Below are 19,337 nucleotides of genomic sequence, written 5' to 3'. Positions count from 1 at the left end.
TTGCATCAAACAGTGGATACTGCACACAGAAGTAATACCCTTTTTTTAGGAAGGCATTTTATTAAGAGCTGAACAGATTCTTTTCTCTCATTCCTCTTATGGTGAAGTGTGAACACAGACACATTCCCCATTTAAAGAATAGCCATCATGAAAGGAATTCTTCTAGCTTAATTTTCCCACTCCAAAGTCTAATACCAATTTATCATAATTCTGTGATAACTCTGACAATGATGGTGCCTTGAATCAGCACATTCACCTATCCAGAATAAAACATCCCCTGTAGATTTCATTTGTCAAATAAACTTAACTCACACATCTCCAGCTTTTTTGTAGAAAGGAACTGCAAGAAGGCACAGTCAATGTCAAACCTAGAAATGTACTAATTTCTCCTCCATCTCTAGCCACCCACAAAGAATATTTCAAAGATTCACTAAAAACACAAATACTCTTAAAACACAAAATGCTTTAATGATAATAATTATGGATGGCCAAAGCTATATGAGTAAACAATACTTCACACATTGACTCCCATCCGGAAACAAAAACCCTGTCTATTTCCCTATCAAAAAAAGGGAAAGTGTGTGTGTTGGGGGGGGGAGGGAGAGAAGCAGGGGGATTATAAGTGGAAGCCATCTGGCAGCTAGATTATGTATATAAATATAATGTGAACTTTTGGCTTTTTGACTCTAGGAAAAAAACGCATCAACCCACACAGCATCTGTGCTTATAATATAATTTGTTCTCCTCTGCACCTCCTCCTCTTCCTCCTCCTCTGAATTTGAAGATTTCCAGATCAACTTTCTTTGTATCTATTGACTTGAATATGGTGCACTCTACTGTTACACAGAAGTTATTTTAATTTAGTACGTTAAAAAATTCTCAGTCATGCTTCTTCCTGCTCATCAAAACAACATGCAAATTTTAAATCTATGCCCCAAAGAAAAAAAAATTATCAATTTTTCTACTATTTTATACGCACAGGCTATGTTTATTCTATTAGCTAGGGCTGTGATTCCCTTCTCCATGTATACAGCTGGCTCAAGCCCTTATAGTAGTGTAGCTTTTATGGCATAAGTAGCAAAGATACAGCTGAGCCTTACCAAGTACAAACCCACCTGAAATCAGAGGGTCTGTATACAGCATGGCTCAGTCACCCATGCTGCCACAGATGCACTGCTTATAACCACACTAGCTGGTTAAAAGCAGCGTTAGTAAGTGTACACAAGTTGGGGAGCGGGGGGGGGGGGGCGGGAGGAAATCACACCTCTAGTTTGCAGTGTAGGCATAGTCAGCAACAGACTCCATAAACATTCTGACTTGGAAGGAGGTGGCTGTTAAGGAGAGGCCTGCTCCTGAAAAGTTCCCTGAAGTCAGTGGACTGGAGAGCACTTGGCATCACTCAGCATCGAATCCTGGGCCAGCTCCTGCATTGATGTAAATTGGCATCAGTGGTGTTATACCAATTGACACCAGCTGAGGAATTGATCTCATTTGTTTGCAAGTCATCTTGGAAAGGAGCCACAGCAGCAACCAATAAAAAAAATCTTAGGGCACAAGTGAGCCTTATGGGGCAAGCCATGGCAGTCATATCTCAACAGCCCTCTACAATCTAGTTTCCAAGGAGAGCTCGTAAGAGGCAAGGGTTTTATTTTGTTACTGAAGAGAGGCCAAACGGAATTAAAACTGGTAGATCCTATTTCAGCCAATTGTTTTATTCGTTATGCATTACTAATTTAGCACTGACATAGCAATTGAAGCTATACCAGATAGTCAAATACTATCAAAGGGTCTAGGGTAATGGAAATAAAACCATCAAAAATACTTTCCACTGTATTTGTTACAATATCAGCACATCAGTTCGTTTTTATTCACCGTTTGTCTGAAGGCACCCATTCTGTATTGTAAGCATAAGAGTAAGCATTTTAATATTTGTTACAGATGGCTGCATCATCACAATGCATTATATATTCATTAGGTATGTAAAATTGCAGTTTTTTAGTTAACTGATTAAACCTTATGTTTAATTGATTAACCAGGATCCTTCTCCTAGCCACATCTCTACACGTGGGGAGTCTGGGTTCTGACACCCATGGCTCTAGACCAGTCCTCCACCTGCAGGGGGTGAAGGGCTACTCCCGAGTACCAGTTAACTGGTTATTGCGTTATATTTCTAAAATTTCCTATCATATTAAATTTATTTTCACCTTGATTAAAGAAATTATGCTGTTTACAAATATGATCAAAATAAATTTTAAATCAAATACTGACATTCAACTTTCAAACTAGTTTTACCCATTTTGAAGTCTGATTGTATCCCATTCAAATAACTAAGATATTGGATGTACAAGAACATTCAGAGAGCTACGAATGGCCAGGAACATCTTAAACTATTGTTGAGAGTTTTTTTATAAATGGATATTACATGACTTAAATGAAAATATCAAGAGTATTTTTATTCGTTAGGCATGTCTTGCAGAACATCATTCAAGACTCTGCTTCCTATGATGTCTTAAAGGTCATAGCTAAATTGGAAAAATTTAATACATATTCATTGTAATACATATGTTTATAGAAAGAGAAGGGGAAGAGCGTTGACCGTTTTCACTAAGGTTGCAAAGGTTTCCATTCTTAGCACTTTTTTTAGTCATTCAATTTAAAAATTACTTGTTAGGATGAAATTTGCCATGCTTACAATTATTAATTAATTAATGTTCTGAAAATTTGAGCAAAACATTTAATCCATTTGGAGGTATGTGAAGAAGGTAGAAAACATGTTGTGCTTTACTAAAAAGCCATCAGATTGTCATTAAAAAAAATAAAAAAACCTCTTGCATCAAAATGGATGGAGGTAAAAACCTTAGTGTGAGATTCTGATTATCTTAGTTATGTTGAGTAGCGTTTTACAGAACACAAAAAGAAAAAAAGAAACTCACTAACTTCAGAGTAAGATACCACTAAGCCTGATCAAAGGTATCAGAATAGGGACTTTAATTTTAGCATAAAAATAACCCTCACTATGCTTCTTGAGTGAGCCAATGAAAATTGGCCTGGGTTTAACTAAGCTGCAACCTGGAGAAAAATTGCTTAGGGCACACACAAAACATGCTGCATGGGCTTTCACCACTAAACTCATAGCTCAAAGTCACAGCATGACTGTAGCCAACTTAGCTACTTTTTGTTCTTCATTTCCTGAAACATTCAGGGACAAATTTCCCTCTCACATTCCAACACTTTTGTCCTTAACGTATGAGAACGTGAAAAGAAGGGTGAGTGCTCAGTTTTGTCTCCTCTGAGACTTCGCTAACCTCTTTTCTCTCTTATTAAATACAGCCTCATACTGCTCCCCCAGGAAGCAAGAAAATATTATTTACATTATACAACACATGTAACTGAGATCCAGAGATGTTAAGTGACTTGCTCGAGGCCACATAAGGAACTTTGTAGAAAAGCACAAATCTATTTTTGACCTTCATTACTAGGGATGTAAAATCCTATTTAATTCAACAGTTAAACATTGTTTAACCAGTTAACCGATTAAACAGTGACGAGCAGACTGAAGCACCTCCCCCCATCACAGGCGGGAGCTGCTCTGGCTGGGCTGGAGCACTCCCCATCCAGTGCAGGCCCCATGGAGCTGGAGCAGCCCTCTGCCCACTGGAGACAGGGAGCTGCTCCGGCCCCCTCCAGTTAACCGTATCAGGTAAACATCACCCATAAAGGGTTAACCATTCACATCCCTATTCGTTACATTAGTTAACCTTCCTGTTTTTCACCTGTAAAATGAGTTCATCAATAATTCCATATGCCACTTGGTAAAGTCTAAAAAAAAATAAATGTTGTGCAATTTTTTAAATAATAATAAATATTTACACGGAGATGTATTATCTGTCTCCTGCAGCTTGGAAAAGTACTAAGCTACATAACAGAAATACAAGTATTCTTCTTTATAGCCTACTAGATTTATATGCCATTGTTTAGAATCCTGAACTCATTTTTTGTTTTTCTTCATTTAAATCATTGTTCTGAGGGGCTGGGGATGAAGGGTCCAGTATGCAAGCTGCCCCAAGGAGAGAGGACTACCCCACCCCTCTCTCACCACGGAATCTTGGGGGGCAGGTGAGAAGATGGTGGAGGGGTGTATGTCCCCCAGCTGGGGTAGGTCCAGGTTAGTCTATCCCCTGTGCTCCCCAGCCAGACTGAGGAATGCAATACACGGCACACTTTCCCCTCACTCCCTGACAAAGGGGAACGGCTGGCAATGCTCCTGAACACATCAAGGGAGGAGCTCTTCATGCCCCCACCCTCTCTAAATGGAGGCTCAATCTGGGGCAGTCCCAGGGGAGGGCGGCGCCTGCCTTGTGATTCTCTCTTTTCTGTATGGTTTTATCATAGAATATTAGAACTGGAAGGGACCTCAAGAAATCAAGTCCAGTCCCCTGCCCTCATGACGAAGCACTGTCTAGAGCAGTGGTCTCCAACCTTTTTACACCCAAGATCACTTTTTAAATGACAGAACAAGCCAAGATCTACCCCATCTTTCCCCCAAGATGCCACCCCTTCCCTGAAGCCCCGCCCTCTCTGTTCTCCTCTCCACACTTGCTATACTCAGCCCTTATACACTCTCAGGCTGCTCTGCCATTCCCCCCCCTCCCCCCCATTCTTCTGTAGGAACAAGTCTTTCCAACATTTGGCCTGTCTAGAGTGGGCCAAATGTCAGAAAAACCTCCTCCTTTTGGAAAGCCCCTTATTCTTCATAGAACGTAGAATACAGGGGTTGCTAAAAGAGCACGTTTGCTCTTCCGCTAAAGAAAGCGAAAGAACAAACACATCCCTCAATGCGGAAGAGTTTTTCCCGGATACCTTGGATGCAGGAAGATGTGGAGAAGGGGATGCTGGCTCGAGGAGGGGGCTCCAGGCTGGGGAGTGTTGGGGTCAGATGGAGAGTTGGGGTGCTGAGCAAACCAAAGGCTTGTGGATGTGAGGGTGCAAGAGTTTGGGGATGTGAGAGGCTCAGGACAGGGGGTTCCAGTGTATGATAGGCTCAGATTTGGGGTCAGGGGGCATTATGATGCTGCAGCCAGATGGGGGCTTGGCCCCAATTGGGGGTTTGTTGGCCAGGCTTCATTTTTAAATAAAATATGTCAAACACAAAAGTTTCAGCATTGTCTTTATTTAGGAGAAGGGCGGGGAACCTGTTTTGAGTCAGGGGTCACTGACCCACAGAAAAGTCAGCTGGGGCCACAAGTGAGATGCAAAAAAAACATAATAATAATAATAACTCCTCCTCCAAAATCCCCCAAGCTTCACTAATGTGGCCCCAATTGTGCTGATGGGAGCAGAGAACACAGTACTGGGGAAGGGTGCTAGTGGGTGCTGGGGCAGAGGCAGGGGCAGGGTGCTAGTGGGGGCAGGGAACAGGGTGTCAGTGGGTGCTGTGGCAGGGTGCAGAAGCAAGGGACAGGGTGATGGGGCAGGTGGCAGGCTGCCGGTGGTTGCTGGGGAAGGAAACATGGTATTGGTGGGTCCAGGAAACAGGAGTCCCCAGCACGTGCCTCCTTCGGGAACTCCATACCCCTCCCCCACTGCAAGAGAAGGAGGTCCCAGCCTGTGCCTCCTCCAGAGGAGGGAAATCTGTGTGCACCTCCTCCGGGGACTCCTACCCCCTCCTCCGTCCCCCTCCCCCAGAGGAGGGAAGTAGGTGCACACCTCCCCGGGGACTCCTACTCCCTCCTCCCCAGCAGTGGAAGGATGTCCCAGCACGTGCCTCCTCCGGTAACTCCTCTCCCTTCCCCCCTCGCCCCAGCGAGAACGTCCCCAGCCCACCACAGACCTGGCCTTTCAGGTACTGCGCCAGCTGCTTGGGGAGGGGGGATTAAGGAAGGGGGGGAAGCAGTCAGCACGCTTCCTGAAATCCCAGAAGTGGCGTGCAACTGCGGGACTTCCATCCACCACAGGAAGCACTTCCATCCATTGTCGCAGGAGGTAGGTAGTGGGGCTTCTTGGGGATGGGAGAAAACAGGCAGGCCCCAAACGCCTCACGATCGACTGGTCGGGCGCTCCTGATCAAGCGGTCGATTGCGATCGACAGGTTGGTGACCACGGGTCTAGAGCACCCCGATAGATGTCTATCCAAACTGCTCTTAAATATCTCCAGTGATGGAAATTCAACAACCTCCCTACGCAATTTATTCCAGTGTTTAACCACCCTGACAGTTAAGAAGTTTTCCTAATGTCCAGTGGCCAACCCATGGCTCACGAGCCACATGCGGCTCTTCACCCCCTGAAAGTGCAACTCACGAAGCCTTCCCCATGGCTAGCGAAGCTGTCCCATGTGCCCCTACAAACGGGGCTCAACAATTCTGGTGTGGCTGTTCACAGTTTTTCCACTTCTGTTTCATCTTTCTTTGTACTGGGCTAGATGGACCTTTGGTCTGACCCAGTACGGCCGTTCTTATAGATAATTTTTAGAACATAAGACACTTATATTGTGTCTGCAAACACAGAACTAATGATTACCTGTTCATGGCGACAATCTTTTAACCAAGGAAGAAAATGCCATTGTGAGGTTTGAAAAACGAACAGCTACCAGAGTCTTATGTTGGAATTGGAGGTACTACTCTATGGTAAAAACTTTTTGCCGTGTGTGTAAGTTCTTCCACTGTTTTATTTGCTATTCTATTTACTTTAAGAATAAATGTACCTTATTATGTGATGGCTGGTTGGTGAGTACAGGTAGTCCCCGGGTTACGTACAAGATAGGGACTGTAGGTTTGTTCTTAAGTTGAATCTGTATGTAAGTCGGAACTGGCGTCCAGATTCAGCCGCTGCTGAAACTGACCGCCAGTTCTGACTTACATACAGAATCAACTTAAGAACCCCAGGCGTCCCCAAGTCAGCTGCTGCTGAAACTGATCAGCAGCTGATTCCAGGAAGCCCGGGGCAGAGCAATTCTGCCTCGGGCTTCCTGCAGTCAGCGCTGGTCAGTTTCAGAAGAAGCTGACTTGGGGACGCCTGGGGCAGAGCAGCTGGGGTGCTGCTGGGTTGCTCCAGTAGCACCGCTCCTCGGTGCTACTGGACCAACCCAGCAGCACCCCATCTGCTCTGCCCCAGGGTCCAAAACAAAAGCCTGGTCTTCTAGGGGGGAGGCACACTAGCTGCGCCCCCCCCCCAGCAGACCAGGGACACGGGGAGCAGAGCTGCAGCGGCAGCCGGGTGCCGCGCCTCTGAGGCTTTGCTCTGGCAAAGCCTCAGAGGCGGGGGGAACCGCCGCTGCTGCCGCTTCAGTCCCGGTGCCTGTGGTCTGCTGGGGACGGTCCCCAGCAGACCACAGGCACCGGGACTGAAGCGGCAGCAGCGGCGGTTCCCCGCGCTTCTGAGGCTTTGCTCTGGCAAAGCCTCAGAAGCACGGGAACCCGCCCGGTGCCCCTGGTCTGCTGGAGACGGTCTCCAGCAGACCAGGGGCACCGGAGCAGCTTACGAACGGGGCTCTCTCGCCCCGGAGCTCGCAGGTAGCAATCCACCACCTCGACCTCCGGGGCAAGAAAGCCCCGTTCGTAAGTGTGGATCCGACATAAGTCGGATCCGCGTAAGTCGGGGACTACCTGTAGTATACACTGTATAGCCCCTGTGGAGAAATCAAACACAGATAGTAGACCTCCATCAGACTTGCTTGGGAAAGCACAATAAGATACAGAGGGACATGTGAGGCTAAATTTGCAGTCTGGAAAAAGAGAGATGTGGGTCTCCACTCAGGAGTGCTGCAGGGTGCCAGAAATCTTAAGAGGGTAACCTCAAGGAAGAGAAGGAAGTTTCAAAGGTACAGTTAATATTGAAACTGCAACACTATGACATGGACAAACTGAATGAGCCAGGTAGCATGAAAATACACAATGAAGTTGTGAGGGAAAAATATCATGTCTCTGGTGAATGAAAAAAAAAAAATGAACACTGAAGAGACATGGAATAGTATAAAAGATAAGATTACAAACATGACTGAATGCCAAAACAAAGAAGTCTAGGCTGACCAGAGTGATAAAACAAGATGAGAAGAAAGACAAATGTCTGGATAAGTGAAAACTGGAAAGAAACATAAGCATGTGCAAAAAAAATGACAGGGATTATATTGTAAGGTAAAGGAACTGGGAGGGACATACAAGTTGAAGATGTCAGCTGTAAAGAAAAGCAAAGGCAAATAACTGAGGACAAACAACAATAAGTGATGGAAAGAATGTTTTGAAGAGCTGTACAGTGTGCAGAACACAGATGAAATGGTCTTTGAGAAGCTTTTCCATCAAAGAAGGGAGAGCAGATACTAGAATTCTTACAAATAGTAAAGATGCTGATAGGAAGTTTGGAAAAGATGCTGGGTAGTAACAACATAACCATAAAGCTGCTGCAGGCAGGCAAGGATCACATGGTACAGAGAATTCATGGGCTAGTCAGTGAGATTTACAAACAAAATCAAGTGCCAAAAAAATGAGGGAAAGGAATCAGAAATAGAAAGGAAACAGCTTATTGAGAATGCTGGGAAAAACATTCACCAAAAGGAGAAATGAACCAGTATGGGGAAATAGCACTTGCAAAGGAACATACCAAATTTAGATACAAGTGAAGAACAACAAATCACCAGTGTGTGATAAGACAGACACTAGAGAAACACACAGAACACAACGGAATCTGCTACCACAATTTTATAGACTTCAAAGAGGCTTGTGGTAGCATTTGGCAGGAAGGGTTATGGTAAGTTTTGAGAATGTATGGGATTCTCAAGACACTGATCAAGTTGCTAGAACATACCTATATCAAATTGATGAGTACAGAGTACACAAAAAGAAGGTGGAATAATTCAAGATAACCATGGGAGTCAGACAAGAATGAACATTATCACTAGATTTGTTCACCTTGGCACTGGAAGTAGTCATGGCTGAAACCCTGAGGGTATGTCTAGACTTCATCCCTCTATCAGCAGATGGATGCAGATTAGGTAGGTCGACATTGCAAATGAGGCAGGGATTTAAATATCCCATGTCTAATTTGCATAAAAATAGCCGCCACGTTTTGCCAACTCAGCACTTTGTTGGCAAAAAGCAGCAGTCTAGAAGGGGATCTGTCGAGAAAGGAAGCCTTTTTCAACAGATACCTTATGCCATAAAAATGGCTGCTGCATAGTGCAAATTGCATGGCTTATTTCTAGGTAAGGGTGCTGTGTAGAAGCACCCTTACAAATTGCATAGGTGTTAATGGCCAGTAGATCAGCAACGGCAGAAACAGCTACTTCTATCAACATTCCTCAACACTGCTCATAAACTAAAGCCAATAATAGGTATTTTTCAAGCACAAAGTATTAAGTTATACACTATGGAAAAGTTACATGTGATCCTAGCAAATTGGCTGACAATCTCTTTTCTCTTCCCCACATTTGGGTTCCTTGACACCAGCCAAAATGTGGAGATGATAGTGTCCACAGGCAGTTTTCTATATTTGCAGTTTCCTAGTAAGACCTGTGGTTACTTTAGACTTTCTACTAGGCATGGTATCTTCTTAAAGACCTCCACATCAGTGTTTCCTGTAAGCTGAGTGCATGGACAGTCGCTCAGGATAGATTCAAGTACCAGCCAGCTAACTGGCAGAGCGCCCTCAGTGAGAAGCATTAGTTTCTATTGGTAGTGCACATCTACACATGGCTCAATGCACGTAAAATTTATTTCACATTTGTATGGCAAATATTAGAAAGATTATTGTTCCACATGCACAGTTGTCTTCCCTATGAGCAGATACAGCTGCTGATGGCAATATGGTACAGTCCCATCCTGCACATTCCAGAATAGCACTGTAACATTTGTGTGTGTGCTTCTCCCAGCCTCAGGCCAGCAGCCTGTAACTGCCTGCATGCTCCATTCTAATCTCAGAGACATTCAACGATGCCCCAAAAGTAGAGTTCAGGAATGATAATAATATCCTCCTTTAGAAGGAAAAAAAAAAAAAAAGGCCTACCTCCATATAATCTGCCTGCTCAAACAGATATAAGCCTACAGCCATATAGCAACTCAAGGATATAGGATAGATCCCTCAAGCCTTCATTTAAAAAAAATACAGCAATTGTATTTCTTAGTTATTACAAGCAAACCTCGACAGACCTTATAATTGGGCACATTAAGAACAGGCTGACAAGGGACTCTCAACCTTTTTCCTTCAGAGCTCCTCCCGCTCCCTCCCCCCCAAACATGCTATAAAAACTCCATGGCCCACCTGTGCCACAACAACTGTTTATAGTAGACGAAAAGCCAGGGTCAGCATTACAGGATAACAAACAAGGCAAGCCCTACTCTACAGAGGGCTCATGAAGCTAAATTACTCAGGCTTCAGCTATAATCCCAATGGTGGGGCTCAGGCTTTGGCTTTATGCCCTGGGCCCAGGTGAATCTAATGCTAGCCCTGCTTTCAGGTTTCAGAGGGGCCTTCAAAATAAACCAGATTTCAGGCCTTCTGCGGGAACCAGACCCCTGAATGATAACCACTGTCCTAGACCACTAACCATGAAGCTGTTTGGTGTCAGCATCAACATTTGGAAGGGATACAAGTTCCATAGCAGCCATGGAATGAAAATCCCCTTTAGGATTGCTTGTAGGAATTCAGATCCATACTTTTCAGAGCTTAAGCTTAATGCTATACAGATGGCATAAAATTAGATTTTAGATTTTCAGAAAGCCTTTGACAAGGTGCCTCACCAAAGACTCTTGTGTAAATTACATGGCCATGGGATAAGAGAGAAGGTCCTTTCTTGGATTGAGAACTGGTTAAAAGACAGGAACCAAAGGGTAGGAATAAATGGTAAATTTTCAGAATGGAGAGGGGTAGCTAGTGGTGTCCCCAAGGGTCAGTCCTGGGACCAATCCTTTTCAACTTATTCATAAATGATCTGGAGAAAGGGGTAAACAGTGAGGTGGTAAAGTTTGAGGATGATACCAAACTGTTTAGGATAGTCAAGACAGAAGCAGACTGTGAGGGACTCCAAAAAGATCTCACTAAACTGAGCAATTGGGCAACAAAATGGCAAATGAAATTTAATGTGGATAAGTGTAAAGTAATGCACATCGGGAAAAATAACCCCAACTATACGTACAGTATGATGGGGGCTAATTTGGCTATGACAAATCAGGAAAGAGATCTTGGAGTTATCATGGATAGATTGCTGAAAACTTTTACACAGTGTGCAGCGGCAGTCAAAAAGGCAAATAGGATGCTAGGAATTATTAAGAAAGGGATAGAAAATAAGACACCGAATATCTTACTACCCCTGTATAAAACTATGGTACACCCACATCGTGAATACTAAATTAAGTTTTAACAAAGTGTCCTTTGAAGGTGAGTTTCTTGGTGATGTTTGGTACAGTGCATGCAGTGGATAAGTTACTGTTCTGTGAGATTTCTCCATGTCCTTTTCTCTAAGTGGTTGAACCCACTCTCACTGACGTTAGTGTTCACTTGAATAAAGACTGGGTGAGAGCATCTCTTGTTTGTGGAGGATCTTGTTTGCTGGATGGTAACTGTACAGATGTGGTCTCCTCACCTCAAAAAAGATATTTTGGCCTTGGAAAGGGTTAAGAAAAGGGCAACTAAAATGATTAGGGGTTTGGAATGGGTCCCATATGAAGAGAGGTTAAAGCAACTGGGACTTTTCAGTTTAGAAAAGAGGCGACTGAGGGGGGATATGATAGAGGTATATAAAATCATGAGTCGTGTGGAGAGGGCGGATAAAGAAAAGTTATTAGTTCCCATAATAGAAGAACTAGAGGACACTAAATGAAACTAATGGGTAGCAGGTTTAAAACTAATAAAAGAAAGTTCTTCTTCACACAGCATGCAGTCAACCTATGGAACTTTTTGCCAGAGGAGTCTGTGAAGGCTAGGACTATAACAGAGTTTAAAGAGAAGCTAGATAATTTCATGGAGGTTAGGTCCATACAAGGCTATTAGCCAGGGGACAGAAATGTTGTCCCTGGCCTCTGTTTGTCAGAGGCTGGAGAAGGATGGCAGGAGACAAATCGCTTGATCATTGTCTTCAGTCCACCCTCTCTGGGGCACCTGGTACTGGCCACTGTCGGCAGACAGGCTACTGGGCTAGATGGACCTTTGGTCTGACCCAGTACAGCCGTTCTTATGTTCTAAAATTATCTATAAGATAACTTATATTGTGTCTGCGAACACAGAACTGCTCCTGTATTAACAATTCAAAAGTAATGCATGCCCTACACATTTTCAATAAACTGATCTTAACTAAGCTCGCTACCATCCCATGCTTACTCTGAGCTGGTGTTTATTATAAAAAGAACAGTTACCATCCAGCAAACAAGATCCTCCACAAACAAGAGATGCTCTCACCCAGTCTTTATTCAAGTGAACACTAACTTCAGTGAGAGTGCGTTCAACCACTTATAGAAAAGGATATGGAGAAATCTCACAGAACAGTAACTTATCCACTGAATGCACTGTACCAAACATCACCAAGAAACTCACCTTCAAAGGACACTTTGTTAAAACTTAATGTAGTTATTAAACGTACATGTGGCCTGGACAGAGAGGGGAGCAGAGATTGGCTGTCCATAAAAAAAAAAGTCAGTATAGTTTTAATGCAGTCTTTTTACCATCTACCCTGCCTTCAGTCATATAACTCTGACTCTCTCATTCTTTTCACTTTGAGTTGCTGAATAGCTGTATTTATCAGCTTCTTTATATGTGAAAAATCACCATCACCAAATGGGCTGGACAATTTTTCATTTTAGTTCCAACTATTTTAATTTTATATATGGGTACATATGATTAGTAGAAAACTGCTTCAGCCTCAAACTTCTGGGTACATCCCTGCAACTCATCTGCTGATTCTGGCAAGGTCTATTATTTGATTACACATTCACATGCTATTATTTTATCATGTGACTGCTTGAGTGCAGAGCCCAGACCTCATTCAGCAAGCTCTGGTAATAATACACACTATTTATTATTAACAGTGGGAAGGATTCTTGTTCTCAGGATCAGGCTGAACAATTTGTTTCTAGAGCTCATTGTTACATCAAAACTATCTTCAAAAAGCCCACTTACCTGAGCTGAGCAGAAAGATGTCCAGAACAAGTCTGGCTGACATCATCAATTCCCAAAAAAACTAAACTTGTTTCCCCCCCCCCCCCCCCCCCAAATCTAGCCCTTAATATTGTGAAGAAAATCTTAAACTGAAAGAATGGAGTGTAAAAGAGTGCTGGTGTTACACTGCCAAACCTACAGAGTACTACCTCAATTCAGCAGTAGAGCCAGTAAAAAAACCTGCAGCAAAAAGAGCTACAGTGGCTCCCAATTAAACTTCTAGATTTCAGGATAACCAACCTCAAGCATTCAAAATTAATGAGTCAGGCCCCCCAAAATCTTGAGATTGACTTCCCAATTAGAAATGTTAAGAAAAATACTGCTCTCTTTTCACTCTTGGTGTTGGAGACTTAAGAGTTGACATTTTCAAGCTACAGATGGGGATAAAAATGTTCTTGGGGGGTATAAATATGATAATGGAGATTCTCAGGTGATAAGACGTCATCCGCTAGGCCTTTAAAAACAGACCCAAAGCACTAAGACTAATGCATCTTGGTTCCACTTAGTCTCTGCCTGTGGCATGTAATAGTCTGAACTCCTGAGAGCTACAACAGTTTGGTTTAATTTTAGTTAATGTGCAGATGCTGGGTAGTGCTGGTAGCCTGTGATTTATAGGTCAAATCAGATGATCTGGTGCCTCTTCTAGCCTTTAAACTGCATAACTGTAAGACTCATTACAAAAAAATCATGAGTTGATTCCCTTATTGACCTGTGGAAAGAGAACATGAAGATCAGCTGCTTCTCCCCTCCTGGACCAGGCCTGCTTCCTGTCTACTACTCAGGACACTCAGGCTCAGCTACCCTGTGGCTTTCTCATTTGAACAGTCCCAACCTCCATTGAATGTCTCTTGGGAATTCTCCACGCCCACGGTCCAGAAAAAAATGACACCAGCTCATTAGCTGCCTCCATGGATACCAGCAGGATTTCATAATCAAGCAAAGAAGCACAGGACTGAGGCAGATGAATTATGAGTACAACAGTCAACATGAGAGGCAAGATGTCCCCCATTAGGAAAAGATTCACAGCCAAATGTGAGATATGGGCAGTACCTAGGTGACTGCTGCAGCTTTCAAAAACTGTTGCTCAGGTAATATATTCAGTGAGAGAATGGACACTTTGGGGGATTAGGTCACGAGCAAGCGTGGACGAGAAGGGAGAAGTGATGAGCTGAGGTGTGAATGGGGACTCAGTGGGCAGGGAGATGATAAATCAGGTGATGAACCAGTAGGTATAGAGTGTAAAGTATGAGTAGCAAGTAAATGGTGGAATGGGGCCACATCCAAGTATGTGTGTGTCCATGTAAGAGCTGTCCATTCACTCAAGGGTGATGCTGAATGCAGAAAAGGGCTTCTTGTACTTCAGACTAATTCCTTTAAAGTCCTAGAAAGTAACACATCATATTGTAGCAAGCTCAATACCACCGTGCTCTAGAAATCTCACTATTTTCAATAAATAAATAACCAACCAACAAACATTCTGTGAAACTGGAATCTTTCAAATGTGTCTAAATAAATTTTTGGGGGCATATATATTGTTTAATGCCTATTAGTTAGAAAAAGACATATCATAAACACCTAAGTAGGTGTTTGTGGACATGGTTCTCAACACCAAGGTATCCAAGGAACTCTCAAATATTAAACTTATTTTCACAACATTGTTGTGAGTTAGGTACTTACCATCAATTTACAAATGGAGCAGAAATGAAGCACCAAAGTTTAAGTGACTTCCTTAATGTCACATGAGAAGTTTAGGCTAGAGCTAGGACTGAATCTAGAAATTCCAGGACTATCCTACCTTTTGACCATGAGGGTTTTTGTTTGTTATAGTGATAGAAATGTAGCCGTGTTAGTCTGGTGTAGCTGAAACAAAAAACAGGATTATGTAGCACTTTAAAGACTAACAAGATGGTTTATTGGGTGATGAACTTTCGCGGGCCAGACCCACTTCCTCAGATCAAATAGTGGAAGAAAATTGTCACAACCATATATAACTTAATATATGGTTGTGACAATTTTCTTCCACTATTTGATCTGAGGAAGTGGGTCTAGCCCGCGAAAGCTCATCACCCAATAAACCATCTTGTTAGTCTTTAAAGTGCTACATAGTCCTGTTTTGTTTGTTATACATTCTCTCTCATTGAGATTTTGAGCAATGTGCTCATGATATAGAAGAAACAAAGTAAGGTGCCAGAAGTAATGTGTGTATGCTTAAAAAAACCTTAAGTTTACTCATCAGTCACAAGTTGGCTTTTTTAATACAGACTGCATGAAATGGTGCAGAACTAATTATTAAACAGAACTGATATCAACTGATAAAAGTTTGGCTAGCATCACACTCAGACCCCCTGGATTGCTCTTAATCGTGTCAAAGAACATACTACTTTGCACCAAATACTGCCTAACAATTTCCCCTCTCACTCCAAACCCAGTATGGCTCCCAGCTTAACTGTCAGCCATCTCTGGACTGCTCTAAGTTATGTCCTTTAGTTTGTGCATACTTCCCACATGCCTGTTGAGTTTCCACATCAACTTCTCACAGGCCAGCACAATGGGCATGAATGAGGCTGGGATGAGCTTGTAACACAATCATGCTGTTTCTGTAGATCCAGTTGGTGCATTTTGTTTTTAATCCAATCCTTCTATACTTAACCCTCAAAGCCAAATTACAGGGATGAGGTGCATTAAAATCGGTGAGAATTACTAAAGACTGAGGAATCTACATTATGCCCTTTGTATGGAGCAGCAAAAGCTTCTGGAACCAATGCTGATCACTCTCACTTGGGGAAGGGAGTTCAGAAACCATGCCACTATAAATAAAACTTGACTGAAAATCAGAACACAAAAACAAAAAAGTCAGCCTCCTTAGGGGATAATAAGGTAATGCAATAGATTGCCTGAGCTATAGCCCATTGAAGAGAAGTGAAATACTCCCAGGATTTTGGCTTAAGACCTCACAAAGTAAATAACACCAGTGAATAAAGGGGTAGTCAGCTCATTCATGGATTATGAAACCTAACATTAGCCGTCACTGGATATTTTCTCTCTCTGTCTATAGACATATATGCACACACCTGCACTTATTTATATCCCCAAGTTACAATGAAATCTAGTTATACTTGCAAGTAGTTTCCAGCTCCTTTTTTGATTGTTTTGCCTTTAATCACCATACTTCCAGGATGAGAGGTGACTGGCAGGTGGCCCCTAGGCTACAGGAACCCAGGACAACTTGTACCCTGCTTTGACCTGGGGTGCACAGCTCTTCAGGTAATGCATGCTTAGCTGTGCCCCCAGGTGCACTAGCGGTGGCCTCCTGAGGCCGTTGGCACCCGCTCGTCTGGGCAGGAGCCCGGCTCAGCCTGACTCACCCAGAAGAGCAGGTTGAGGGCATAAAGCAGGCAGCGCAGGCACCTCACCGAGTCCTCCCTGGCCATAGTGAGCCGCCTGCGGCAGGACGCCCCATCCTCTCACCACATGCTCCCAGCGAGGCGAGGCCGCCAGCCACCTGCAGGAGAAGGGAGAGAAGAGCAGGGCGGTCCGTGGGCGGCCGAGACAAGTGCTGGCAGCCGGAGGGAGAGAGGAGCGGGAACGCCCAGGTGCGCTACAGGCGGCTCTCGCTCCCCAGTCCCCGGCCAGCCTCACAGGGTTTGCCGAGGGGTCCGTCCCTCGCTCGCTGCCGGTTGTCAGGGCTGGAGGCGGCCCCGACGGGAGGCAGCCAAAGTACCAGGTAAGTCCCCGGGCTGCCTCGCCCCAGCCCTGCCCAGGTCCTCTGCGCTGGGCCACTCCCGAGGCTCTCAGCCCGCAGCCGGAGCCGCGCCGCCGGTACAGGGCAGAGTCCCTCACCTCCCCGCCCCCTCCGGAGATGCTGCTGTGCGCGCCCCGCTTGCCTGCTCCCAGAGGGGTGGCCCCAGCTCCCCACCCCGCCGCCTGTGCGGGGCTGCGGCCGAGACCGGGGCTCTCGGGAGGCACAGGCTGGGGCACGACCCGCTGGCTGCTGCGAGGAAGTTAGCGCGCGGCGAGGAAGCGCCCTCAGCCCTCTCCCGGGGCAAGCAGCGCTCGCCGTGCGGAGGGGGCGCGGCGGGGAACTTACCGCGTGGGCTGGGGTCAGCCCTGTGCTTCCCCCTCGCTGGCTGGCGCGGCGGGCACTTAACAGCGCAGGGGAGAGCGGCACCACGTCGAGACCTTCATCCCCGGAGCGCCAGACGCCGCCTGCGAGTGGAGAAAGTGCGGGGCACTTACTGGAAACTCTCGTCCGCTCCCTCCCCCTTTCTCAGCCCGCAGCGGCTCCGCCGGAGGACAAGGCAGCAACAGCAGCCGCCAGCTGCACACACGCTGCCACGCATGCTCCAGAGCCTGCTCCGGCCGCTTGTTGGGTCCTAGAGGCCACTCAGCTGCGCTTCCCTCCCTTCCACCCCCGGCTCCTTACTGGGACCCTGGGGTGATGAAACTTATTAGCCACCGGCACCGCTGTGCAGAAAGGACCGTTTTCATGGTGAATTCAGTAGAGCTGGGAATTCAGCACCCCTGTCACCACTCCCTGCAAACACAATGAAAATACAGTGCGCTCCATTGCTGGGCCAGCATGCAGGTACTAAGGACCCGATCCTGCAAAATTATCCGCTTAATTTATGCGCTGCGGCTTGGAGATCAAATGGGGAAAGCTGCTTCAAATATGTCCCTGAGATGCCCTCTGCGGGATGCAGGCTATGTATAAGGAAGGGAGTAATGGATATCTGAAATAATGTATGTAAAAGTGAGATATGGGCCAAAAATGGGAAACCCTCATTTTGAAACCTACAAATTTCAGTGTCTCATATGAGTAGCCCTGTTAGTATGTAACAAAACAAAAATTAAACAAGGAATGGTCCTGAAGCACCTTCGAGTTTAACACAAAAAGTAGATGGTGTCATGAGCTTTTGTGGGCAAAATCCACTTCTTCAGATGAATGGAACAAGGGGGTCTAGAGTTGCAAATAAATAAAATAAATTCCACAAACCTGGAAATCCTGGACATCCCATCATTTCAGGCATTGGCACACTTACTACAGGGTTATCTGGCTATGTTGACTCTCTCTTCAGACCCTATGATACCAGCACTAACTTTCAGAAATTGCCTTCATCTGCAAAAGTGACACCTTTTATAAAAGTATGAACAAAGAAAGACCTTACTTAGATTGGGCACTACATTCAACAGCCTAATGACATTACGAGGTAAGTATTGTGCATTTATAGCCCACACAATTAGCCTCATTTACTGCAGACACTCTGTCACATTTTTTCCCTTCCCTTTCCCTCTCCATCCCCTCTTTTTATGCTATTTATTTGCAACTCTGGACCCCTTGCTCCATTCATCTGAAGAATTGGGTTATGCCCATGAAAGCTCATGATACCATCTACATTTTTGTTAGTCTCTAAGGTGCTGCAGGACCATTCATTGTTTTTTTAAAATTTCAGTGTGTAAGAGTTTTGAATCTACTCTGCAGATCTAAATCTGCCTGTCTGGCTTTGGTTCTAAGTCAGATCCCAAACCAAAAGTTCTCGTTCTCAATGGTTCTGCCTTGGAGCAGTTGAAATCTCAGGCGAAAAGTTGTTTTGTGACATTGTGGCCCAGAGTGGCAAAAATCTCACAAGAATAGATGTTCTTGAAAGATTTGACTGAAATGTCACAAGATTTCGTCATTATTGACTCTGAACATGAAGCTAGTCTAAACCTAATCCTGATCTTGTTTCAAAGGACCTATCACCACTTCTTACACCCATCTCTAATTAATAGAAAGGAAGCTCTTAAAAATTCAGAAATGAAATTCCTTCTTTGAGTCAGCAGTAAGACAGTCCAAAATCCTCAGACAATGAAGGGGAAATTATTTTGGGTGAGTTGGCTCAGTTACTGCCAATTAAGTCTGAATGCAGAAGACCTATCTTTTGTGGTGAAAGGGGAAAATAGCAACTTAGGCTATGTCTACACTGCAAAAGTTTTCCAGGATACCTCTGGTAAAAGCTCTGCTGCGTCCAAGGAACGCGTCTGCTTTTCTGAAGAAAAAAAAATCAGAAAAGCAGATGCATTTTCGGCATCCCTGTAAACCTCTTTCTACAAGGAAGAAAGGATGTTCCAGAAGAGGGTTTTTTTCTGACATTTGGCCCCGTTAGCCAAATGTCGGAAAAAGCCTCTTTCAGAAGAAAAGCAGAAAAGCATACGGGAATTGT

At 44.5% G+C, this 19,337-nt stretch overlaps 1 protein-coding gene across 5 annotated transcripts in view; it reads right to left on the bottom strand.

The window, feature by feature from the left end:
- The window catches only part of TSPAN12 (tetraspanin 12), a 127,970-nt gene extending 110,500 nt beyond the window's left edge, over positions 1–17,470 (bottom strand). For 4 of the 5 annotated variants that reach the window (XR_016349831.1, XM_075929020.2, XM_075929028.2 and 1 more), the window contains exons 1-2: positions 17,225–17,470; positions 16,503–16,639 (exon numbers count right to left, since the gene is read on the bottom strand). Coding sequence is in view for 3 of the 5 variants with exons in the window: in XM_075929020.2 (XP_075785135.1) it covers positions 16,503–16,568 (66 nt within the window). In the remaining 2 variants the exon portion in view is untranslated. Of the gene's footprint in view, positions 1–16,502; positions 16,640–17,224 lie in introns of those variants that run through there. The other variant, XM_089779153.1, reaches the window with a different exon arrangement.
- Positions 17,471–19,337: the final 1,867 nt, after the last annotated feature.

This window comes from Pelodiscus sinensis, chromosome 1 (genome assembly GCF_052426305.1).
Source record: "Pelodiscus sinensis isolate ZL-2025 chromosome 1, ASM5242630v1, whole genome shotgun sequence".
Classification (NCBI taxonomy): domain Eukaryota; kingdom Metazoa; phylum Chordata; order Testudines; family Trionychidae; genus Pelodiscus; species Pelodiscus sinensis.
The sequence above is the reverse complement of the archived record's forward strand: the minus strand, read 5'-3'. Positions and strand labels throughout refer to the sequence as shown.